Here is a 21,116-nt window from a genome sequence, read left to right on the forward strand (position 1 = left end):
TTGCTACTGCTCTTTCCTGTTACTACCACTCTTCTCTGTTAACACCTGACATCTCTGTTAATACTTGTACTCTCTGTTACTACATGTTCTCTATAATACCTTTTTCTGTTGCTACATCTTTTCTGTCGCTACATGTGCTTTTTTCACTACATTATCTCTGTAATTACCTCTGTTACTACCTGTGCTGTTTGTTACTACCTTTCTCTCTTACTACTAGTGCTCTCTGTAACTTTATCTTCTGCTCTCTGTAATTTTATCTTCTGCTCTCTGTAACTTTATCTTCTCAGCTGTACTTTCTATTACTACATTTCCTTTATTTCTACCTTCCTGTGCTACTACCTTTCCTCTTTGTTTCTACATATTATTTATTACTATCTTTGTCTGTTACTACCTGTGTTCTTTGTTACCCCACCTTCACCTTTAATCTTCTCTGTTACTTTCTGTGCTGTCTGTTACTGCATCTTCACTTTTACTATCCTTCTCTGTTACTACCTGTGTTGTTTGTTACCCCACCTTCACTGTTAAACTTCTCTGTTACTAACTGTGCTCTCTGTTACTACTTTTCTCTGTCATTAATTCTTTTCATTACTACTTGTGATCTCTGTTACTATATCTTAAGTGTTACCACATTTCACTGTTACGTGTGCTCTCTCACTACATCTTCTCTGTGACTACATCTTATCTGTTACTACATCTTCTCTGTCACTAGATCTTATCTGTTACTGCATCTAATAATAATTTTATTTCTATAGCGCCAACATATTCCGCAGCACTTTACATTATAGAGGGACTTCTACAGACAAAAGACATTAGAGCACATCATAGCAATAAACACATAGATCAGAACAGATGCCAAGAGGAATGAGTGCATCTTCATTGTTACTAGCTTTTTCTGTCACTACATCTTCTCTGTCACTAGATCTCTGTGACTATGTCTTATCTGTTACTGCATCTTCACCGTTACTACATCTTCTCTGTCACTGCATCTTCTCTGTGACTATGTCTTACCTCTTACTGCATCTTCTTTGTTACTACCTTTCTATGTCACTACATCTCTGTGACTACATCTTATCCGTTTCCTCATCTTCATTGTTACTACCTTTCTATGTCACTACATCTTCTCTGTGACTACATCTTATCCGTTTCCTCATCTTCATTGTTACTACCTTTCTCTGTCACTACATCTTCTCTGTGACTACATCTTATCTGTTTCCTCATCTTCATTGTTACTACCTTTCACTGTCTCTACATCTTCTCTGTGACTACACCTTATCCGTTTCCTCATCTTCATTGTTACTACCTTTCTATGTCACTACATCTTCTCTGTGACTACATCTTATCCGTTTCCTCATCTTCATTGTTACTACCTTTCTCTGTCACTACATCTTCCCTGTGACTACATCTTATCCGTTTCCTCATCTTCATTGTTACTACCTTTCTATGTCACTACATCTTCTCTGTGACTACATCTTATCCGTTTCCTCATCTTCATTGTTACTATCTTTCTCTGTCACTACATCTTCTCTGTGACTACATCTTATCCGTTTCCTCATCTTCTTTGTTACTACCTTTCTATGTCACTACATCTCTGTGACTACATCTTATCCGTTTCCTCATCTTCATTGTTACTACCTTTCTATGTCACTACATCTTCTTTGTGACTACATCTTATCCGTTTCCTCATCTTCATTGTTACTACCTTTCTCTGTCACTACATCTTCTCTGTGACTACATCTTATCTGTTTCCTCATCTTCATTGTTACTACCTTTCTCTGTCTCTACATCTTCTCTGTGACTACATCTTATCCGTTTCCTCATCTTCATTGTTGCTACCTTTCTCTGTCTCTACATCTTCTCTGTGACTACATCTTATCCGTTTCCTCATCTTCATTGTTACTACCTTTCTCTGTCTCTACATCTTCTCTGTGACTACATCTTATCCGTTTCCTCATCTTCATTGTTACTACCTTTCTCTGTCTCTACATCTTCTCTGTGACTACATCTTATCCTTTTCCTCATCTTCATTGTTACTACCTTTCTATGTCACTACATCTTGTCTGTGACTACATCTTATCCGTTTCCTCATCTTCATTGTTACTACCTTTCTCTGTCTCTACATCTTCTGTGACTACATCTTATCTGTTTCCTCATCTTCATTGTTACTACCTTTCTCTGTCTATACATTTTCTCTGTGACTACATCTTATCTGTTTCCTCATCTTCATTGTTACTACCTTTCTCTGTCACTACATCTTCTCTGTGACTACATCTTATCCGTTTCCTCATCTTCATTGTTACTACCTTTCTCTGTCTCTACATCTTCTCTGTGACTACATCTTATCTGTTTCATCATCTTTATTGTTACTACCTTTCTATGTCACTACATCTTGTCTGTGACTACATCTTATCTGTTTCCTCATCTTCATTGTTACTACCTTTCTCTGTCTATACATTTTCTCTGTGACTACATCTTATCCGTTTCCTCATCTTCATTGTTACTACCTTTCTCTGTCTCTACATCTTCTCTGTGACTACATCTTATCTGTTTCATCATCTTCATTGTTACTACCTTTCTCTGTCTCTACATCTTCTCTGTGACTACATCTTATCCGTTTCCTCATCTTCATTGTTACTACCTTTCTCTGTCACTACATCTTCTCTGTGACTACATCTTATCTGTTTCCTCATCTTCATTGTTACTACCTTTCTCTGTCTATACATCTTCTCTGTGACTACATCTTATCCGTTTCCTCATCTTCATTGTTACTACCTTTCTCTGTCTATACATCTTCTCTGTGACTACATCTTATCCGTTTCCTCATCTTCATTGTTACTACCTTTCTCTGTCTATACATCTTCTCTGTGACTACATCTTATCTGTTTCCTCATCTTCATTGTTACTACCTTTCTCTGTCTCTACATCTTCTCTGTGACTACATCTTATCCGTTTCCTCATATTCATTGTTACTACCTTTCTCTGTCTATACATCTTCTCTGTGACTACATCTTATCTGTTTCCTCATCTTCATTGTTACTACCTTTCTCTGTCTATACATCTTCTCTGTGACTACATCTTATCTGTGTCCTCATCTTCATTGTTACTACCTTTCTCTGTCTCTACATCTTCTCTGTGACTACATCTTATCTGTTTCCTCATTTTCATTGTTACTACCTTTCTCTGTCTCTACATCTTCTCTGTGACTACATCTTATCCGTTTCCTCATCTTCATTGTTACTACCTTTCTCTGTCACTACATCTTCTCTGTGACTACATCTTATCTGTTTCCTCATCTTCATTGTTACTACCTTTCTCTGTCTATACATCTTCTCTGTGACTACATCTTATCCGTTTCCTCATCTTCATTGTTACTACCTTTCTCTGTCTATACATCTTCTCTGTGACTACATCTTATCCGTTTCCTCATCTTCATTGTTACTACCTTTCTCTGTCTATACATCTTCTCTGTGACTACATCTTATCTGTTTCCTCATCTTCATTGTTACTACCTTTCTCTGTCTCTACATCTTCTCTGTGACTACATCTTATCCGTTTCCTCATATTCATTGTTACTACCTTTCTCTGTCTATACATCTTCTCTGTGACTACATCTTATCTGTTTCCTCATCTTCATTGTTACTACCTTTCTCTGTCTATACATCTTCTCTGTGACTACATCTTATCTGTGTCCTCATCTTCATTGTTACTACCTTTCTCTGTCTCTACATCTTCTCTGTGACTACATCTTATCTGTTTCCTCATTTTCATTGTTACTACCTTTCTCTGTCTCTACATCTTCTCTGTGACTACATCTTATCTGTTTCCTCATCTTCATTGTTACTACCTTTCTCTGTCTATACATCTTCTCTGTGGCTACATCTTATCCGTTTTATCATCTTCATTGTTACTACCTTTCTCTGTCTCTACCTCCTCTCTGTGACTACATCTTATCCGTTTCATCATCTTCATTGTTACTACCTTTCTATGTCACTACATCTTCTCTGTGACTACATCTTATCTGTTTCCTCATCTTTATTGTTACTACATTTCTCTTTCCTATTTTGTTTTCTTCTAGAGAACTGTCTGTGAAGATGTCTTCCAGTCTCCATCTTTTATGAGCAAATTTCTGTCCAAAATCTTGACTCCCGTTGTTTCTTTGCGATGACCTTACTATGGGAAAAAGTAGAGGCAACAGCATGTTCAGGACGTCTTCTCTGTGTTGAAGCATTTTGTCTGACCTACCTATGGGCTGTTCATCAGCATACCTCTGGCGGCCAAGACATCATCCACCACTGACTTGAGTCAGGATTGAGTTCTTCCTTATTCCGAAGTAAAGACGTAAACACTGACCTATTAAGATTTTTGCTCTGTACAGATTCTTCTTGTTTTTCCCGTAAAATAGCTAGTAACCCAACTTTCTTTCCATGGTTAAACCATGTTGGAGGTTTTGTAGATGACTTTTGCTGATGGAACATCTTCCAGCGTAGAATTCTCGCTACCCCTATATTATATTCTGTCTCCATACTTTGAGACAGTGTTTGAGTGGAGGAGATGCATGCCAAATAACGTCTTCGTATGGTCAACCTTCATATCCATGTGAATCTGTCGACATCTTCATAGGAAGAGGAAGCTGTCCGCTCTAACTGTGAAATGCAGGACGGCGACGCGAAACGTTTGTGAAGAGGTTTTCAGAACAGACTTTATGGATTGATCCCTGACTTGGGACAGGAACGGATTCCCGCATGATCGGCTGTAGACAGTCATTGTAGACAACGTGAGGTCAGTTTATTTAACCTGACCCACATGCAAGATCGAAAGACATGGCTGTGGGATGAAGATACCAGTGAGACACCCCAAGGTAAGGTATAGAAAGCATGGCGATCATGTATAAGGTATCTAATCTTATTGTACAATATTAAGAAAGGTGCCCCAGTGTCAATACATTAGTGTCAGTTCCATTTCTGATTTGTGTTCCACACAGTAGAAAACACAGTATCATATCTGTGTGTGAAGGGGGCTGGCAGATAGCCTCATTCTAGTAGCTAAGCCAGACACCTCTTCTGTCACCGCCGATGCCTAGACTTAAAGGGAACCTGTCGGCATAGTAACCTACAGACAATGTCAGGTCGGCGCCGTTACACTGATTACAATGATACCTGGTGATGAAATCTGTCTTGTGGTTGTTGTGGAATCTTTATTTTCAGTTTGTAATGATGTCCTTGTTCCTCCGGGGCGGCCTGTGGGGGGTCTTCATGTGGTGCTCTGAATAGGTATTCATAATGCAGACTGCTGATAAGGCACTGATCCCTCAAGAACAGTCATTACTAGGACACTAAACATGCGATTATGCTGCAGAGCGGGGCCACGGCCGGCACCTGCCTGCAGAAGGGTTTTTTTTTTTCTTCAGTATGTACTGGTATTTATTATGCAAACAAGGGGGCGGATCAGTGAGTGATCAGTGACCTACCAGCAGTGTGCATTATGAATAACTAATCAGAGCACAACATGACGACCCCCCACAGGTCACCCCCGGGGAACAAGCATATCATTACAAAGATTCCACAACAACCACAAGACGGATTTCATCACAAGGTATCATTGTAATCAGTATAACAGTGCCAAGCTGACACTGTCTGTAGGTTACTGTGTACAATCCTTCTGACAGGGGCTATTGAAATTAGTCAGCCAGCCCCTCACACACAGCGCATATCATATACCAAAACAAGAGACTCTCAAAAATAAACCCAAAGCGGTGCTTTTGAGACACATGGGCGGCACTTAGGACCGTCTTTAATATAAGTATGTTGGTTGTAAATATTTACTAAATAAGTTCAGTTTTAATGGAAAACCTCTTTAAGGCTACGTGCACACACTGCAGATTCGTCTGCGGATTCATATCTGCGGAACCGCAGGTAAAATGACCTGCGGTTTTTCCTGCAGATTGGCCTGCGGTTTTGCCTTGCGGTTTGCCACCTGGACAATGGAATAGGTGGCAAACCGCAGCAGAATCCGCAGAAACAAGTGACATGCTGCGGAAAAAAAACGCAGCTTTTCCGCAGGTAAAAATCCGCAGCATGTGCACAGCAGAATGTTAATCCCATAGGATAACATGCTACTGTACACTGGCTGCAGAACTGCTGCAGTTCTGCTGCGGTCAAAACTGCAGCAGAAACGCAGCAAAAACCGCAGCGTGTGCACATGGCCTAATTGTTACAATTGTGGTATCATTAGCCACAGCTATTGCTACAGCTCCAGGAGGTGGAACAGGAAGGCTAAACATCACACACTGAGGATGCCTATTATTTTGAGATTAACGTAAGCAGAACCTATTGATTTCAGTGGGACTGGTCAACCATCTGTGTCTGGAGGTGTTCAGACTCATCTCTGACTTTAGATGTTAGTGGGCAGAAGGTTCTGCATGCCCAACCTTTTATTCTCTTTGGCGCTGAATCATTGCTAGAAGAGTTTGAAGCAAGACAGAGGGACTCAGGGTGGGATAGAAGGGTCTGGAGTGGGACAGAGGGGTCTGGAGCTGGACTGATGAGCCCGGAGAAACAGGAGTGGTAAGGGAACAGAGCAAGCCTACAAGAGGGCAAAGGAGTCTAGAGGAGGAGAGACATCTAGAGGAGACAATTAATTCTGGAGTGGTCAGCGACATCTAGAGGGGGACAGAGGGGTCTGTAGGGGACAGGGGCATTTGGAAGAGAACAGAGGTGTCTTTAAGATGACGGAGGAATCATGAGGAGGACAAAGGAGCCTAGAGAGTGCAAAGGATGTGGTGGAAAACAGAGGAGTCTGCAGAAACAGAGGAAGATAGAAAAGGACAGAGGAGTCTGGGGGGACAAAGGTGTACAGAGGAGGATGTATGAGCCAGGAGTCTGAAGGAAGATAAAGGAGTTTAGAGAAGGACGAAAACATCTGAAAGAGACAGGCGTGTGGAGAGGACAGAAGGGTCTGGAGGAGGGAACTGTTCTGGAAGGGACAGATGTGTCTGGAGCACAACAGAGGGATTGGAAGGACATAAGAGTCTGTTTGGGGGAAAGGAAATATAGAGACAGAGGTCTGGAGGGCTACAGAGTGGTCTGGAAGGAGACACAGTGGCCTGGAGGGGATCACAGTGATCTAGAGGGGAACGTGTGGCCTAGATTGGGATAGAGAGGTCTATGGGGAGACAGAGACAGTGGGGAGCAGAGTAGTTTGGAGTGGGATTGAGACGTCTGGAGAGGAGGCAGAATAATCTGATGGGGGTCTATGGGAAATAGACATTTTAAAGAAGACAGGAGTATGCAAGAGCACAAAGTTTTAAGAAGAGCAAAGTGTGAAGGAGACAGTGGAAGAAACGGATGCATCTACAGGATGAAAGTGGGGTCTGTGGTTGGAAATTGAAGGGTGGACGGGACAGAGGGTGTAGAGGATGGGATTAAAAAGTCTGGAAAAGACAGAAGGGTGTGGAGGAACACAGGAGTATGGAGGAGGTTGAAGGAGTAGTCTGGAGTAGGGGACTGAAAGGTCTGAAAGAGACAGAAGGGTCTAGAGGAGACAGGAGTGTAGAGAGAGGTGGATGAGAATGAGTATTCTGGAGGCAACAGAAGAACAGAGGAATCTGGAGGGACTGAGCTAGCTGGGCTCATTTTTCCCTTCTCATTAAGAAAACATTAGCTGAGTCTTCTTGTGTATGGGACATCTGAAATCCATAGACAACATTCTCACCCGACTTTGCGGGTATTTAAACATCTTTAGATGAAAGAGATGCCAGGTCAAATTCTGTTGGGCCCCTAATGAGGTCCTCGCCCTTGTACATCACACCCCACCCATGAGCTGGTCATGGCTCCTGTCTTCTTGCACCACGTTTTCCTCATACTGACATATTCTCTGTTGCCTCACACAGTCTCCACCCTCAGCGGGGTCTAAAGGTTGGTCTCCAGAAGATGAGCCCCAGCTCCTCTGACACTGTGAAATTTCTTGGGATAGAAAAGGCTGGAGCCATGAATCTGCTGTACAGGAAGAGTCGGGTGGAGTGGAGACAGAAGGAGGAGGAACCTAAGAAAAGGTAAAGATGTGGTGAGGAGGGTGCACTAAGTAAGGGGCTCAGGTTGGGACATTAAACTGACACATAGCTCAGGCCAGACCTGCTGATGGTGGTTTGGTGGTTGCCGACCATGTCACTCTGATCTTCACTAGACATGAGGTCAGACATGTTGGACTTTTTCGGCTATAAATGGATGGTTATGTAGGTTCCATCTGGTGATTAATCAACCACAGTCAGAGAATCATCAGGTAACCCTGCAGGTGCAGGTAGGGCTCTAATGTTGCCTTCAATGATACCAGCATTCATACACCATCCGTATAGTAATATTGGTGGAAAGGAATATTCTGTCTTAATAAGGAGTCTTAGACAAACCTGATACCATGTTATCCAGTTGAATAAAGTCAGCTCTCACTGGGAAATACGAAATAATCATTTCTAGTTACGATACCGTTTAGTGGCTAACAAAAATAAATAAATGATGTAACAGAACATGTTTTCAAGACTTCTTAGGTCTCTTCATCAGGCATGATATCACAAAGTATCTGAAGAAATACAAATATATAGACAGAGAGCAGAAGCATGGCATCATAAATGGACAGGCCTGTATTCTGGATGTCTTTCTTTCTATAGCTCGGGAAAAGTTCGGGACATGGCTTCGTTCCGTCGCCATTTCCGTATGGGTTTCATGACGATGCCAGCCTCTCAGGAGCGGGCCCCTCTCCCATGTGCCAGCGCTATGGCTCCTCGGTCTCTTTCCTGTCACTCAGTAGGCAGTGCACCAGAGGACAGTGGAAATGAAGGAGGTCCTCCGGGGAGGAGACCCCCTGCTAAACCTAAGAGAAACCCCAGCACAAAACTCAGCCTTGGTGGAGAGGGAAGGACAGCAGAGGAACGTAGGATCAGGAAGGAAGGTAAGAAGGGCACCATGGAACCCCAACCACTGGTCATAGCAATAACTCAGTCCATCTTTCACACCAATAGATAAACTCTTATTTTTGTTTTACAGGGTCCCTAAAAAGTGCCTCTGACTCTCGCCGGATGCCCCCACAGAAGCCACAACGCAGCCCCCATACACATCTCTCTGCCTCCTTTGATGAAGCCTATGCGAACCGACCTGCCTCAACATCTGCCATACTCACTTCCAGCACACGTGCATCTTCACCCTCCCCAGAGGAACCTGTCTACATTGAGATGGTAGGCAATGCGTCAAGAAGGCCCCCACCCCCATCCACTCCAGCCCCACCAGAGGAAGAGTCAGATGGTGAAGAAGAGGCAATTTATGAGGAAATGAAATACCCTCTTCATGAAGAGCATCCATCCCACCTACGACATCCTCAACGTCGCCGACTTCCGCCACCTAGAACTCCAGAGGTTGACATCCCTCCACCTTTTCCTAACCTCCTACAGCATCGACCTCCTCTGCTAGGGGCACCATCTGGAAAGGGCCAAAAAGTCACAAAGCCTTCACAGTCGGCCTCATCATCTAAGCTGCCGGTTCCTCACAAGGAGATGCCAAGTGCAGTTTCCTCATCGTCAATTTATCTTCCTCCGTCTGGTCGGGCACGCAGTCACTCAACACCATTACCCCCACAGACCTCTGCCCAGCGCAGACCAGAGTCTGAAACCCCAAGAGGGTCAACATTTTCACAGGAAAAAGGGACATCAATGTTACCTATTCCCCATGGACATAATCGGGACAAAGCCCTTTCTTATACCATGGTGTATTCTTCCGTCAAGGTGACACATTCTCTCTTACCAGCCTCACAGGTTGAGGAGAAAACGGAGAGGGAGATCTCAGTCTTGGCTGGTCTTATCTGCCCAACATCCCGTGTGGCGGGCACACAACTCCCAAGTCGACCTCCTTCAGCACATCTCCATCAGGTCCAAGGGGAGCAGGCTTCTCCAGCCATCTGGACGTACCCTACAGGCAAGAGACCACCAGCATACGAGACCAGCATAAAAGGCTCAAGAACTCCAGTCGTTCAGGCTTCCGATAACCGTGTAGGTGGCGGGACAGGTGCAGCAGAAGAGGAGAGGCCCGGGTCTGTATATGAACTACAGAGAAGGATGTCATGCGGCCGACGGAGCCAACTCGGGGAACGTAAGTCAACTTTTGTGCCACTGTCTATCTTCCAGTTGTCTATGGTCGGGTCTGTGCCAGCATTGAGCTAATGTGCCACCGTGTAGGCAACTAATGTAATCATAACTTTCTTCCCTTTCCCAGCATTGACCGACGTGCCCCGTGTTTGGAATGGGAATCCAGGGAGAGCAGAAAAGACCAGTCATGGAACAGCTGTGTCCGGGATCCCTGTCCGGAGCCAACAAAGCTTGGATAGTGCCCTTGCTCGTGGGGTGGGACGGACCAGTCTTCCAATGCCATGCCAAACATTTCCAGCATGTCATAGGAGTACAGGTACATCCCCAAACTATCACATAGATTTCATCCTGAACGTACAGCTATTGCTATGGTATCTCCACACTTGGCGTCCAGTATGCTAATGGTGGAGGCCAGTATGATGTGTAATAAATCTGATGGCAATCATGCTGATCTTCTCTCCGATCATTACCATTCTGTGTTCTGCTGCCCCCGGTGGTGGGTGGATAGAAGTACATGGCTGATGATTGTATTTCCTGATTTATATAATGCTTAGTAGGATAAATCTGATGATAATTGAGCCGATCGATCTTCTCTCCGATCATTACCATTCTGTGCTCTGCTGCCCCCGGTGGTGGGTGGATAGAAGTGCATGGGTGATGATTGTATTTCCTCATTTATATAATGCTTAGTAGGATAAATCTGATGATAATCGAGCCGATCGATCTTCTCTCTGATTCTTACGATTCTTTGCTCTGCTGCCCCCGGTGGTGGGTGGATAGAAGTGCATGTCTGATGATTGTATCTCCTCATTTATGTAATGCTTAGTAGGATAAATCTGATGATAATCGAGTCGATCGATCTTCTCTCTGATCATTACCATTCTGTGCTCTGCTGCCCCCGGTGGTGGGTGGATAGAAGTGCATGGCTGATGATAGTATTTCCTGATTTATATGAGGCTTTGTAGGATAAATCTGATGATAATTGAGCTGATCGATCTTCTCTCCGATCATTACGATTCTTTGCTCTGCTGCCCCCGGTGGTGGGTGGATAGAAGTGCATGTCTGATGATAGTATTTCCTGATTTATATGATGCTTAGTAGGATAAATCTGATGATAATCGAGCCGATCGATCTTCTCTCCAATCATTACCTTTCTGTGCTCTGCTGCCCCCGGTGGTGGGTGGATAGAAGTGCATGGCTGATGATAGTATTTCCAGATTTATATGATGCTTAGTAGGATAAATCTGATGATAATCGAGCCGATCGATCTTCTCTCTGATCATTACCATTCTGTGCTCTGCTGCCCCCGGTGGTGGGTGGATAGAACTGCATGGCTGATGATGGTGTTTTTCTGTGTCATTCCTGCAGATTTCGGGGGTGGATATCGCCTGGGCCGCTCAGCCTCCACCTCTGGGGTGCGCCAGACATCCTCCAACAGGCAGAATCAGGTACTGCGCATGTTCTGCCCAGACACTGAGGCTTGCAGAGCATTGCTGTACTGTGCACATCAGATCACGACGCTGCAGAGCATTACTCCTGCATGCAGATTGCTCACCTCTGTGCAGAGCATTGCTACTACATGCCGATGTGCCCAGCTCGCCATTGTGCAAAACTCATCACATCATTTTATCATTCTCTCTCTCTGCAGAACATTAGTTCCACATGGAGCTTCCGCACCGCTCTGCAGAGCATTGCTGCTGCATTGTGATCACCTCCTTTCTCCGCAGAGCACTTCGCCTCCATGCAGATCACTTTGTGCCGTTTTCTGACCTCATTTCCTTTAAGATTCTTTTATTCCCTGCAGAGCAAAACCCATTCTGCATTTCTGCAGAGCATCACTCTTCCTGGCTGTGTTTTTCCTTTCCCCAAGTGTGCAGATGATCTCACCTGTCTGTAGAGCATGACCCCTGCACGCCCGTCCTCTCACCATCACCTTCCAGGGCATTCCTCTGCCCGTTCCTTCTGCATGCAGACTATCTCAGCACTCTGCAGGTTATTACTCCTGCGTTCATATCATCCCTGCAGAGAATTACTCTGTGCATGTCCTCTAATCTGCAGAGCATTACTTTTGAATTTGTATCAGCTGGAAGCGCTGCAGAGCATTACTCCTGCATGCATGTTTAAGGCTACCTGCAGAGCATTACTCCTGCATGCAGGTCAGTTATTCAAACAGCAAGGCATTACTACTGCATGCATATCAAGTGACCGACCATCTGCAGAGCATTACTCCTGCATGCAAATCAATGAATCACCTCACAGAGCATTACTCCTGCAATCATATCATTAACCTTGCAGAGCATTACTCCTGCATGCAGAGCATTACACCTTTATGTATATGACCTGACCACCCTGCAGAGCATCACTCCCGCATGCATGTCAGCTCATTACCCTTGGCTTCTGACCACCACCTCCTGACCTCCTCTCTCTCCTTCCATCAGGCTGTTTTGTCCCCCACCCCAACGCTGCCCTCTGGTGGCCGAGAGCGTGATGGGAAATTACAGGAGGTGATCGAGAGGAAGAGATTTCTGTGCCACGAGATCAAGTCACGTCAGCCAAGGGTGGAGAGGGGGCTCTGCAAACAGGAAAGCCTTCCCATCCTGCCCAGCTGGAGGCGGGGTTCTGAAGTTCGGAAGGGGGGGACTCCACCTTGCCATCGGCAACAGGCTGTGTTGTGGGACACTGCCATCTGATAATCCTCACCACCTCTATATACCCAGGGGCGCTGGCCGAAACCCTGAGGTGGAGGTGGGTGGGAGAGGATGGGGGAGAGTAGGAAGGAGATTGCCTCCTCCACGGCTGCAGACTATCATCTGCAGCAACGTGGGACTGGACGAGCGAATGAGGGCGGTAGTGATAGTCCAGAGCTGGGATAACCTCCTCGTTCTTGTTGACCACGGCTATGGTTGGTATTGAGTTTCTACTGTAGAAAGTAGCACCCCATCCTCCGGAACATTAGGGTCACTTCGCCAGCAAGGGCTAACCAGTCAGAACTGTGCTGAGCCGTCCACGTGCCCGCCCGGAGCGGCTCCGCTCACACTTCCCACACATCCGAGGGCAATTCATCCAAATCCAATTGACGAGTCCATGCAAGTAGTCAGCTGCCGTCCTGTGGGCCAAGGGACCGAAAAGATTTATCTATCTACTGCTATGGAGGGGGACGTGGCTGTGACACCCTCTCCATCCGAGCATCGTGGTCACCACTCATACATGATTATTTCTGTGTATGTGCTTGGTGGATCTCATGATCACAAAGAAATATAGCCAGTGGCGTAGTGTGTGGGAAGCCACAGGGTGCTCGCCCCTTGTGCCAAATTCTGTCAAGAGCTAAATTGAGGACTAGAGTTAAGGTACGAGCTAGATGCAGGCTAGATTTAGGATTAGGGCTAGCGTTATAGTTAGGGCTAGAATTAGGGTAAGTACTGTTAGGGTAAGGGCTAGATTTAGGATCATACTGACGTTAGGGTAAGGGCTAGAATTAGGGTTAGGGCTAGAATTAGGGTTGGGGCTAGAATTAGGTTTAGGGCTAGAATTAGTGTAAGGGTGAGAATGAGGGTGAAACTGACGTTACGGTAAGGGCTAGAATTAGGGTTAGGGCTAGAATTAGTGTAAGGGTGAGAATAAGGGTCAAACTGACGTTACGGTAAGAGGTAGAATTAGAGTTAGGGCTAGAATTAGGGTTAGGGCTAGAATTAGTGTAAGGGTGAGAATGAGGGTTAGTACTGATGTTAGGGTAAGGGCTAAAATTAGGGTTAGGGTGAGAATGAGGGTTAGTACTGATGTTAGGGCTAGAGTTATAGTTAGGTCTAGAATTAGGGTCATACTGACGTTACGGTAGGGGCTATAATTAGGGTAAGGGCTAGAATTAGGGTAAGGGTGAGAATGAGGGTTAGTACTGATGTTAGGGTAAGGGTTAGAATTAGGGTTAGGGTGAGAATGAGGGTTAGTACTGATGTTAGGGCTAGAGTTATAGTTAGGGCTAAAATTAGGGTCATACTGACATTACGGTAGGGGCTATAATTAGGTAATTAGGGTTAGGGCTAGAATTAGGGTTAGGACTAGAATTAGGGTTAGGACTAGAATTAGGGTTAGGGCTAGAATTAGGGTAAGGGCTAGAATTAAGGTTAGGGCCAGAATTAGGGTTAGGGCTAGAATTAGGGTTAAGCCTAGAATTAAGGTTAGGGCTAGAATTAGGGTAAGGGCTAGAATTAGGGTAAGGGCTAGAATTAGTGTTAGAGCTAGAATTAGTGTTAGGGTGAGAATGAGGGTTAGTACTGATGTTAGGGTAAGGGCTAGACTTAGTGTTAGTGCTAGATTTATAGTTTGGGCTAGAATTAGGGCTAAAGTTATGGATCAGGCTTGAATTTGGGTTAGGGCTCAGGTTAGGATTGGGGACAGGGAAATGAATTAGTTAGATATAAAAACACAAAGATATATAAAAAGTAAAAAAAATATATAACAATGTATATCAATTTATTTTAAAAAATATATCATAGTTCAGCAGACAATAACTAAAGTCAATGGTCAAAAGTATTTTCTTAGTTCATGTCCTTGGGGGTTAAGGGGTTCACTGCGTGAATATTGGAAGGATATCAGGGAGCGCTAATGGTCCATGGAAGAGACGCAGAATACCCGCCTGCCCCGGGCGCTGGCCACCCAGACTACGTCACTGGACAGGGCTGACTCCAGAGTGGGATGACACATTTCCGGTGGAGCTTCTCTTAAGGGCTGTCTACACTATTTGGGGGTTACTTTAAGATCCAGTTGGTGACGAAGCCTCGAGCCCGCCATTGTGCGATCATCAGCGGTCGGCATGACATTTCTTGTGGAGACGGGATTCATGGCTGACTCCGCTTATCTCACATCAGTATAGTAGGGGTAATAGTGAGGTGCGGAGTCTCTCCGCCTCACTATACACAACCACAAATAATTGGAGCTTGCCAAATTTTTCCTCTTGGCCGCCGGGTCTCCCATATTCCCGTTCCAGGTCTTCCTCTGGTTGGAGCAGTGGTTATAATGTCATGTTGGTTCTGTGATGTCACCAAAGTCAAGTTTTGGAAACTTAGCGGTAGGTTAGACTCCTCCCCCTCAAAAGTGGGATCTTCCAAAAGGAATCCATTGTGTACAGGCAGCTAAGAAACTGGATGAGCACAAGTTCATCCACCGGGGGTGGTGACCGATCGTACAGATCAGCAGTTACCCCCCCCCCCATGACCGAGCAGCTGACTAATTACAACAAAGTTAAAAAATCCAAAAACAGGCGAGAATATTAATAGTATGTGTTAATCTTTGATGCAGGATCTCCACGCCATCCAACAATCGACACGTAAAAGCCGCGTTTACTTTCTAGGGGGATTTTTCTGATGTGTAATAATGAGACGTCAGCTATTTATTAGTGTATATAGACATTTTTTGTATATAGGAGGACACGGCGAGGCAGACGGGATCGTGATGATTGTAGCTTCAGTGTCATTCTCGTAGTTAACTCTTCGTCTTCTTTTCGGATCATTTTTAGGATTTATTTATTTGCATCAGTTTACACTAAAGAAGGAAATCCAGTGCGTTATTGTGCGCGCCGCCGCCGCGCTTTATGGTCTCTGTGATAGATTTTATCATTTCACTGACATTTTTTTGGTTTTCTTTTGAAATACGTTTAACATTTCCGAAATTGTTTTAACTAATTTTTCCGGAAAAATTTCCATAAATGTATTTCTCTATCTATTTATTTCCATCTGTGTTTTCCACCTTTACGTTTTAATTTCTATTTATTGTTAAATATCAGACTATACTTTTACCTTTTTTGTTATTTCCAATTTTCCCACGATTCTGACATTGGAATGATCTCTGCATTTTACACAGAATATTTAAGCTTTATTTTACAGGCATTTATTTCAAAAATTAGAGGAAAAGATGCATTTTAATTTCTTACATTTTTTTAATTCTTATATTTATTAATTGAAGAGTCCATTTATTAGATTATCTATTTTTTTTATTTTGTATTTAACAAATTAACCGAAATGTCTGTTATTCTTTCATTTTTAGTTATTTTGCATTCTTTTTAAACTTGACATGTTTGCATTTAATTTATTTTCGTATATTTTATTTTTTATTTATTTTGCATTAAAATTAGACCGATTTTTATTGATTTTTGTTTATTTAAAAATTTTCATTTTATTGTTGAAACATTTGAATTTTTATCATTTTCGGACATTTATATTTTTTCTATTTAGTAATATTCATTTTCATTTATTGTTATTTGTTTTGCATTTTATTTTTTAGAATTGACACAATTGTGTTTTTTTATTATTTACATTTTTTAATTAATTTGTAGACATTTTCATTTTATTTACAGTGGGGCAAAAAAGTATTTAGTCAGTCAGCAATAGTGCAAGTTCCACCACTTAAAAAGATGAGAGGCGTCTGTAATTTACATCATAGGTAGACCTCAACTATGGGAGACAAACTGAGAAAAAAAAATCCAGAAAATCACAATGTCTGGTTTTTTTTCATTTTATTTGCATATTATGGTGGAAAATAAGTATTTGGTCAGAAACAAAATTTCATCTCAATACTTTGTGATATATCCTTTGTTGGCAATGACAGAGGTCAAACGTTTTCTGTAAGTCTTCACAAGGTTGCCACACACTGTTGTTGGTATGTTGGCCCATTCCTCCATGCAGATCTCCTCTAGAGCAGTGATGTTTTTGGCTTTTCGCTTGGCAACACGGACTTTTAACTCCCTCCAAAGGTTTTCTATAGGGTTGAGATCTGGAGACTGGCTAGGCCACTCCAGGACCTTGAAATGCTTCTTACGAAGCCACTCCTTCGTTGCCCTGGCGGTGTGCTTTGGATCATTGTCATGTTGAAAGACCCAGCCACGTTTCATCATCAATGCCCTTGCTGATGGAAGGAGGTTTGCACTCAAAATCTCACGATACATGGCCCCATTCATTCTTTCATGTACCCGGATCAGTCGTCCTGGCCCCTTTGCAGAGAAACAGCCCCAAAGCACGATGTTTCCACCACCATGCTTTACAGTAGGTATGGTGTTTGATGGATGCAAGTCAGTATTCTTTTTCCTCCAAACACGACAAGTTGTGTTTCTACCAAACAGTTCCAGTTTGGTTTCATCAGACCATAGGACATTCTCCCAAAACTCCTCTGGATCATCCAAATGCTCTCTAGCAAACTTCAGACGGGCCCGGACATGTACAGGCTTAAGCAGTGGGACACGTCTGGCCCTGCAGGATCTGAGTCCATGGTGGCGTAGTGTGTTACTTATGGTAGGCCTTGTTACATTGGTCCCAGCTCTCTGCAGTTCATTCACTAGGTCCCCCCGCATGGTTCTGGGATTTTTGCTCACCGTTCTTGTGATCATTCTGACCCCACGGGGTGGGATTTTGCGTGGAGCACCAGATCGAGGGAGATTATCAGTGGTCTTGTATGTCTTCCATTTTCTAATTATTGCTCCCACAGTTGATTTCTTCACTCCAAGCTGGGTGGCTATTGCAGATTCAGTCTTCCCAGCCTGGTGCAGGGCTACAATTTTGTTTCTGGTGTCCTTTGACAGCTCTTTGGTCTTCACCATAGTGGAGTTTGGAGTCAGACTGTTTGAGGGTGTGCACAGGTGTCTTTTTATACTGATAACAAGTTTAAACAGGTGCCATTACTACAGGTAATGAGTGGAGGAAAGAGGAGACTCTTAAAGAAGAAGTTACAGGTCTGTGAGAGCCAGAAATCTTGATTGCTTGTTTCTGACCAAATACTTATTTTCCACCATAATATGCAAATAAAATGAAAAAAAAACAGACAATGTGATTTTCTGGATTTTTTTTTCTCAGTTTGTCTCCCATAGTTGAGGTCTACCTATGATGTAAATTACAGACGCCTCTCATCTTTTTAAGTGGTGGAACTTGCACTATTGCTGACTGACTAAATACTTTTTTGCCCCACTGTATATTTCATTTTTTATCTAACACTTGCAGTTTTAATATTTTCATGTTTTATTTTTCATTCATTTTTTAGATAATTTTAATTCATTTATATTTATTTCACGTTTTTCTTTTTGACACATTTGCATTTTTAATATTTTTTTATTTACTTTGTACAACGTTTCAAATTTCATTTCTTTTTATTAGCATTTTTGTATTCGATATGTTTGCATTTTTTTATATTATTTTCATATATATGTGTGTGTGTATATATATTATTTTCTACTTTAGCTTATTTTTTATTTATTTCACTTTTTTATTTATTACATTTGACAAATTTTCATTTTTGTTACTTCCATAAATTTATTTTTTATTTATTTTGTACTCATATATTTATTTTTTATTTATTTTGTGTTCATATATTTATTTTTTATTTATTTTGTGTTCATATAGTTATTTTTTATTTATTTTGTACTTATTTTATACTAACATATTTACTTTTTATTTATTTTGTACTCACATATTTATTTTTTATTTATTTTGTACTAACATTTATTTTTTATTTATTTTGTACTCATATGTATTTTTTATTTATTTTGTACTCACAATATTTATTTTTTATTTATTTTGTACTCATATTTATTTTGTATTTATTTTGTACTCATATTTATTTTGTATTTATTTTATACTAACATATTTATTTTTTATTTATTTTGTACTCATATATTTATTTTTTATTTATTTTGCACTCATATTTATTTTTTATTTATTTTGTACTCACATATTTATTTTTTATTTATTTTGTACTCATATATTTATTTTTTATTTATTTTGTGTTCATATATTTATTTTTTATTTATTTTGTACTCATTGGAGGTCATTGTCATTTTCCTTTTTTACGTAATTTATTTTTTATTGTATTTTTAACACATTTATTTGTTGCTCCTTTTCAAGTTGCAAAAGTTTGTGTTTTCCGATTTTTGTTTTTCTTCCACTATATTTAATGAATGTAATTATTGGTAAGCGCCTTGAATCGATGCAGAAAATCCTTAATTCTGAATGTAATCTCAATCTTTTTTCCTCTTTTTATTTTTGGTTTCACACTTTCATCTCCCTTTGAATATTTCAGTCTTCTCCGCCCGAGTTTGTGTTTTTTTGACTTTTTCTATTCTTCTAGCTGAATATATCTATATTTGTGTCTGTGGTAAATTTCTCTGTTGGCAAATTGAACAGAAATATTTTTGTTTAGTTTTATCAGGATTTTTTTTTATCATGATTTTCTGTTTCTCTAGAAGGAAAATTACCTGTAACGTTAAGAGCTTAAAAAAAAAAAAAAAGAAGAATGTGTTATCGAAATAAAGAATAAAATCCACTTTTTCAGATATAATTGTGATCTTTGTATTTATTGTCCCGTCCCTGGAGGCGGTGTACCTGGGCCTGGCGGTGCGGTGGCTTTATGATGGGGGGGAGGGAGGACACAGCTGTTCAGGCTCCCGCATTATTTAATAGTCTTCTCACATTAAGCAAATATGTTCAGGGCGTAATCTACAAGAACAGAACATTCTGGGTGCTGTTAAATACTATCTGGTCAGGATATCACTCACAGTCGGGCAGTGATATGGCGGCAGCTTATCTCTCATGAGAACAAGAGATTGGGCATGCTGCAGTCAAACATGCTCAGTCCGATATGCCATTGATGAAGAGTAGGGATAGCCCATACAGGTTTGAGAACGTATCACCCTGAAACCAATGGTTATTTATCTGATATATGTGGACATCACAACAGATGGTCAGTGTTGTAATCTGATCATGGATCTGTAGAGATAGATATCTGACTAAAGAGACCGAGTGGTCAAGGGATCTGTGATGATCTTGTGGCAGTATGAACACGCTCTTCTATTCTATATTCTTATCCAAACTGTTTGAAAGGTTTGGAGTCAAGTAAATTTTTTTCATAAAATGTTCAGAATGGATCACTGATCAGAGTGATCAGCTACCGGAGCCAGCAACTGAAGCGGTCACATGTCCTGAATCAGGAAAATCATTGCTATAGCAGGAACTAGTTACCAGGGGAGACCGGGAGTGATGCGGGACTGGACAGCATCAGATTCGAAGAGGAGAGACGGGGACTGGGCAGCATCAGAATGGGAGTGGAGAGAGGAGGAACTGGTCAGCATCAGAATGGAAAATGAGAGAATGAAACACTGTTCAGCAGTAGAATGGGAGAGGAGAGACAGGGACTGCTCAGCATCAGAATGGGAGAGGAGAGACGGACTGGTCAGCATGAGAATGGGAGAGGAGAGATGGGGACTGCTCAGCATCAGAATGGGAGAGGAGAGACAGGGACTGCTCAGCATGAGAATGGGAGAGGACTGACAGGGACTGCTCAGCATCAGAATGGGAGGGGAGAGACGGGGACTGGTCAGCATTAGAATGGGAGAGGAGAGTCAGGGACTGCTCAGTATCAGAATGGGAGAGGAGAGACAGGGAGTGCTCAGCATCAGAATGGGAGAGGAGAGGGACTGCTCAGCATCAGAATGGGAGAGGAGAGACAGGGACTGGTCAGCATTAGAATGGGAGAGGAGAGACGGGGACTGGTCAGCATGAGAAAGGGAGAGGAGAGACGGACTGGTCAGCATCAGAATGGGAGAGGAGAAACGGACTGGTCAGCATCAGAATGGGAGAGGAGAGACAGGGACTGATCAGCATCAGAATGGGAGAGGAGAGATGGGGACTGCTCAGCATCAGAATGGGAGAGGAGATACAGGGACTGCTCAGCATCAGAATGGGAGAGGAGAGACGGGGACTGCTCAGCATCAGAATGGAAGAGGAGAGACGGGGACTGCTCAGCATCAGAATGGGAGAGGAGAGACGGGGACTGCTCAGCATCAGAATGGGAGAGGAGAAACAGGGACTGGTCAGCATGAGAATGGGAGAGGAGAGACAGGGACTGGTCAGCAGTAGAATGGGAGAGGAGAGACAGGGACTGCTCAGCATCAGAATGGGAGAGGAGAGACAGGGACGGCTCAGCATCAGAATGGGAGAGGAGAGACGGACTGGTCAGC

At 42.6% G+C, this 21,116-nt stretch overlaps 1 protein-coding gene across 1 annotated transcript; it reads left to right on the forward strand.

The window, feature by feature from the left end:
* The first annotated feature begins 3,937 nt into the window (after positions 1-3,937).
* On the forward strand, positions 3,938-16,492 carry NYAP1 (neuronal tyrosine phosphorylated phosphoinositide-3-kinase adaptor 1). The gene is made up of 7 exons (XM_073560569.1): positions 3,938-4,855; positions 7,886-8,047; positions 8,657-8,937; positions 9,033-10,127; positions 10,251-10,439; positions 11,492-11,571; positions 12,562-16,492. Exons 2-7 carry the CDS (start codon positions 7,926-7,928, stop codon positions 12,811-12,813), a joined length of 2,019 nt encoding a protein of 672 aa, XP_073416670.1. The 5' UTR covers positions 3,938-4,855; positions 7,886-7,925; the 3' UTR covers positions 12,814-16,492.
* Positions 16,493-21,116: the final 4,624 nt, after the last annotated feature.

This window comes from Dendrobates tinctorius, unplaced genomic scaffold, assembly GCF_039654945.1.
Source record: "Dendrobates tinctorius isolate UK_male_01 unplaced genomic scaffold, ASM3965494v1 ptg000298l, whole genome shotgun sequence".
NCBI lineage: Eukaryota > Metazoa > Chordata > Amphibia > Anura > Dendrobatidae > Dendrobates > Dendrobates tinctorius.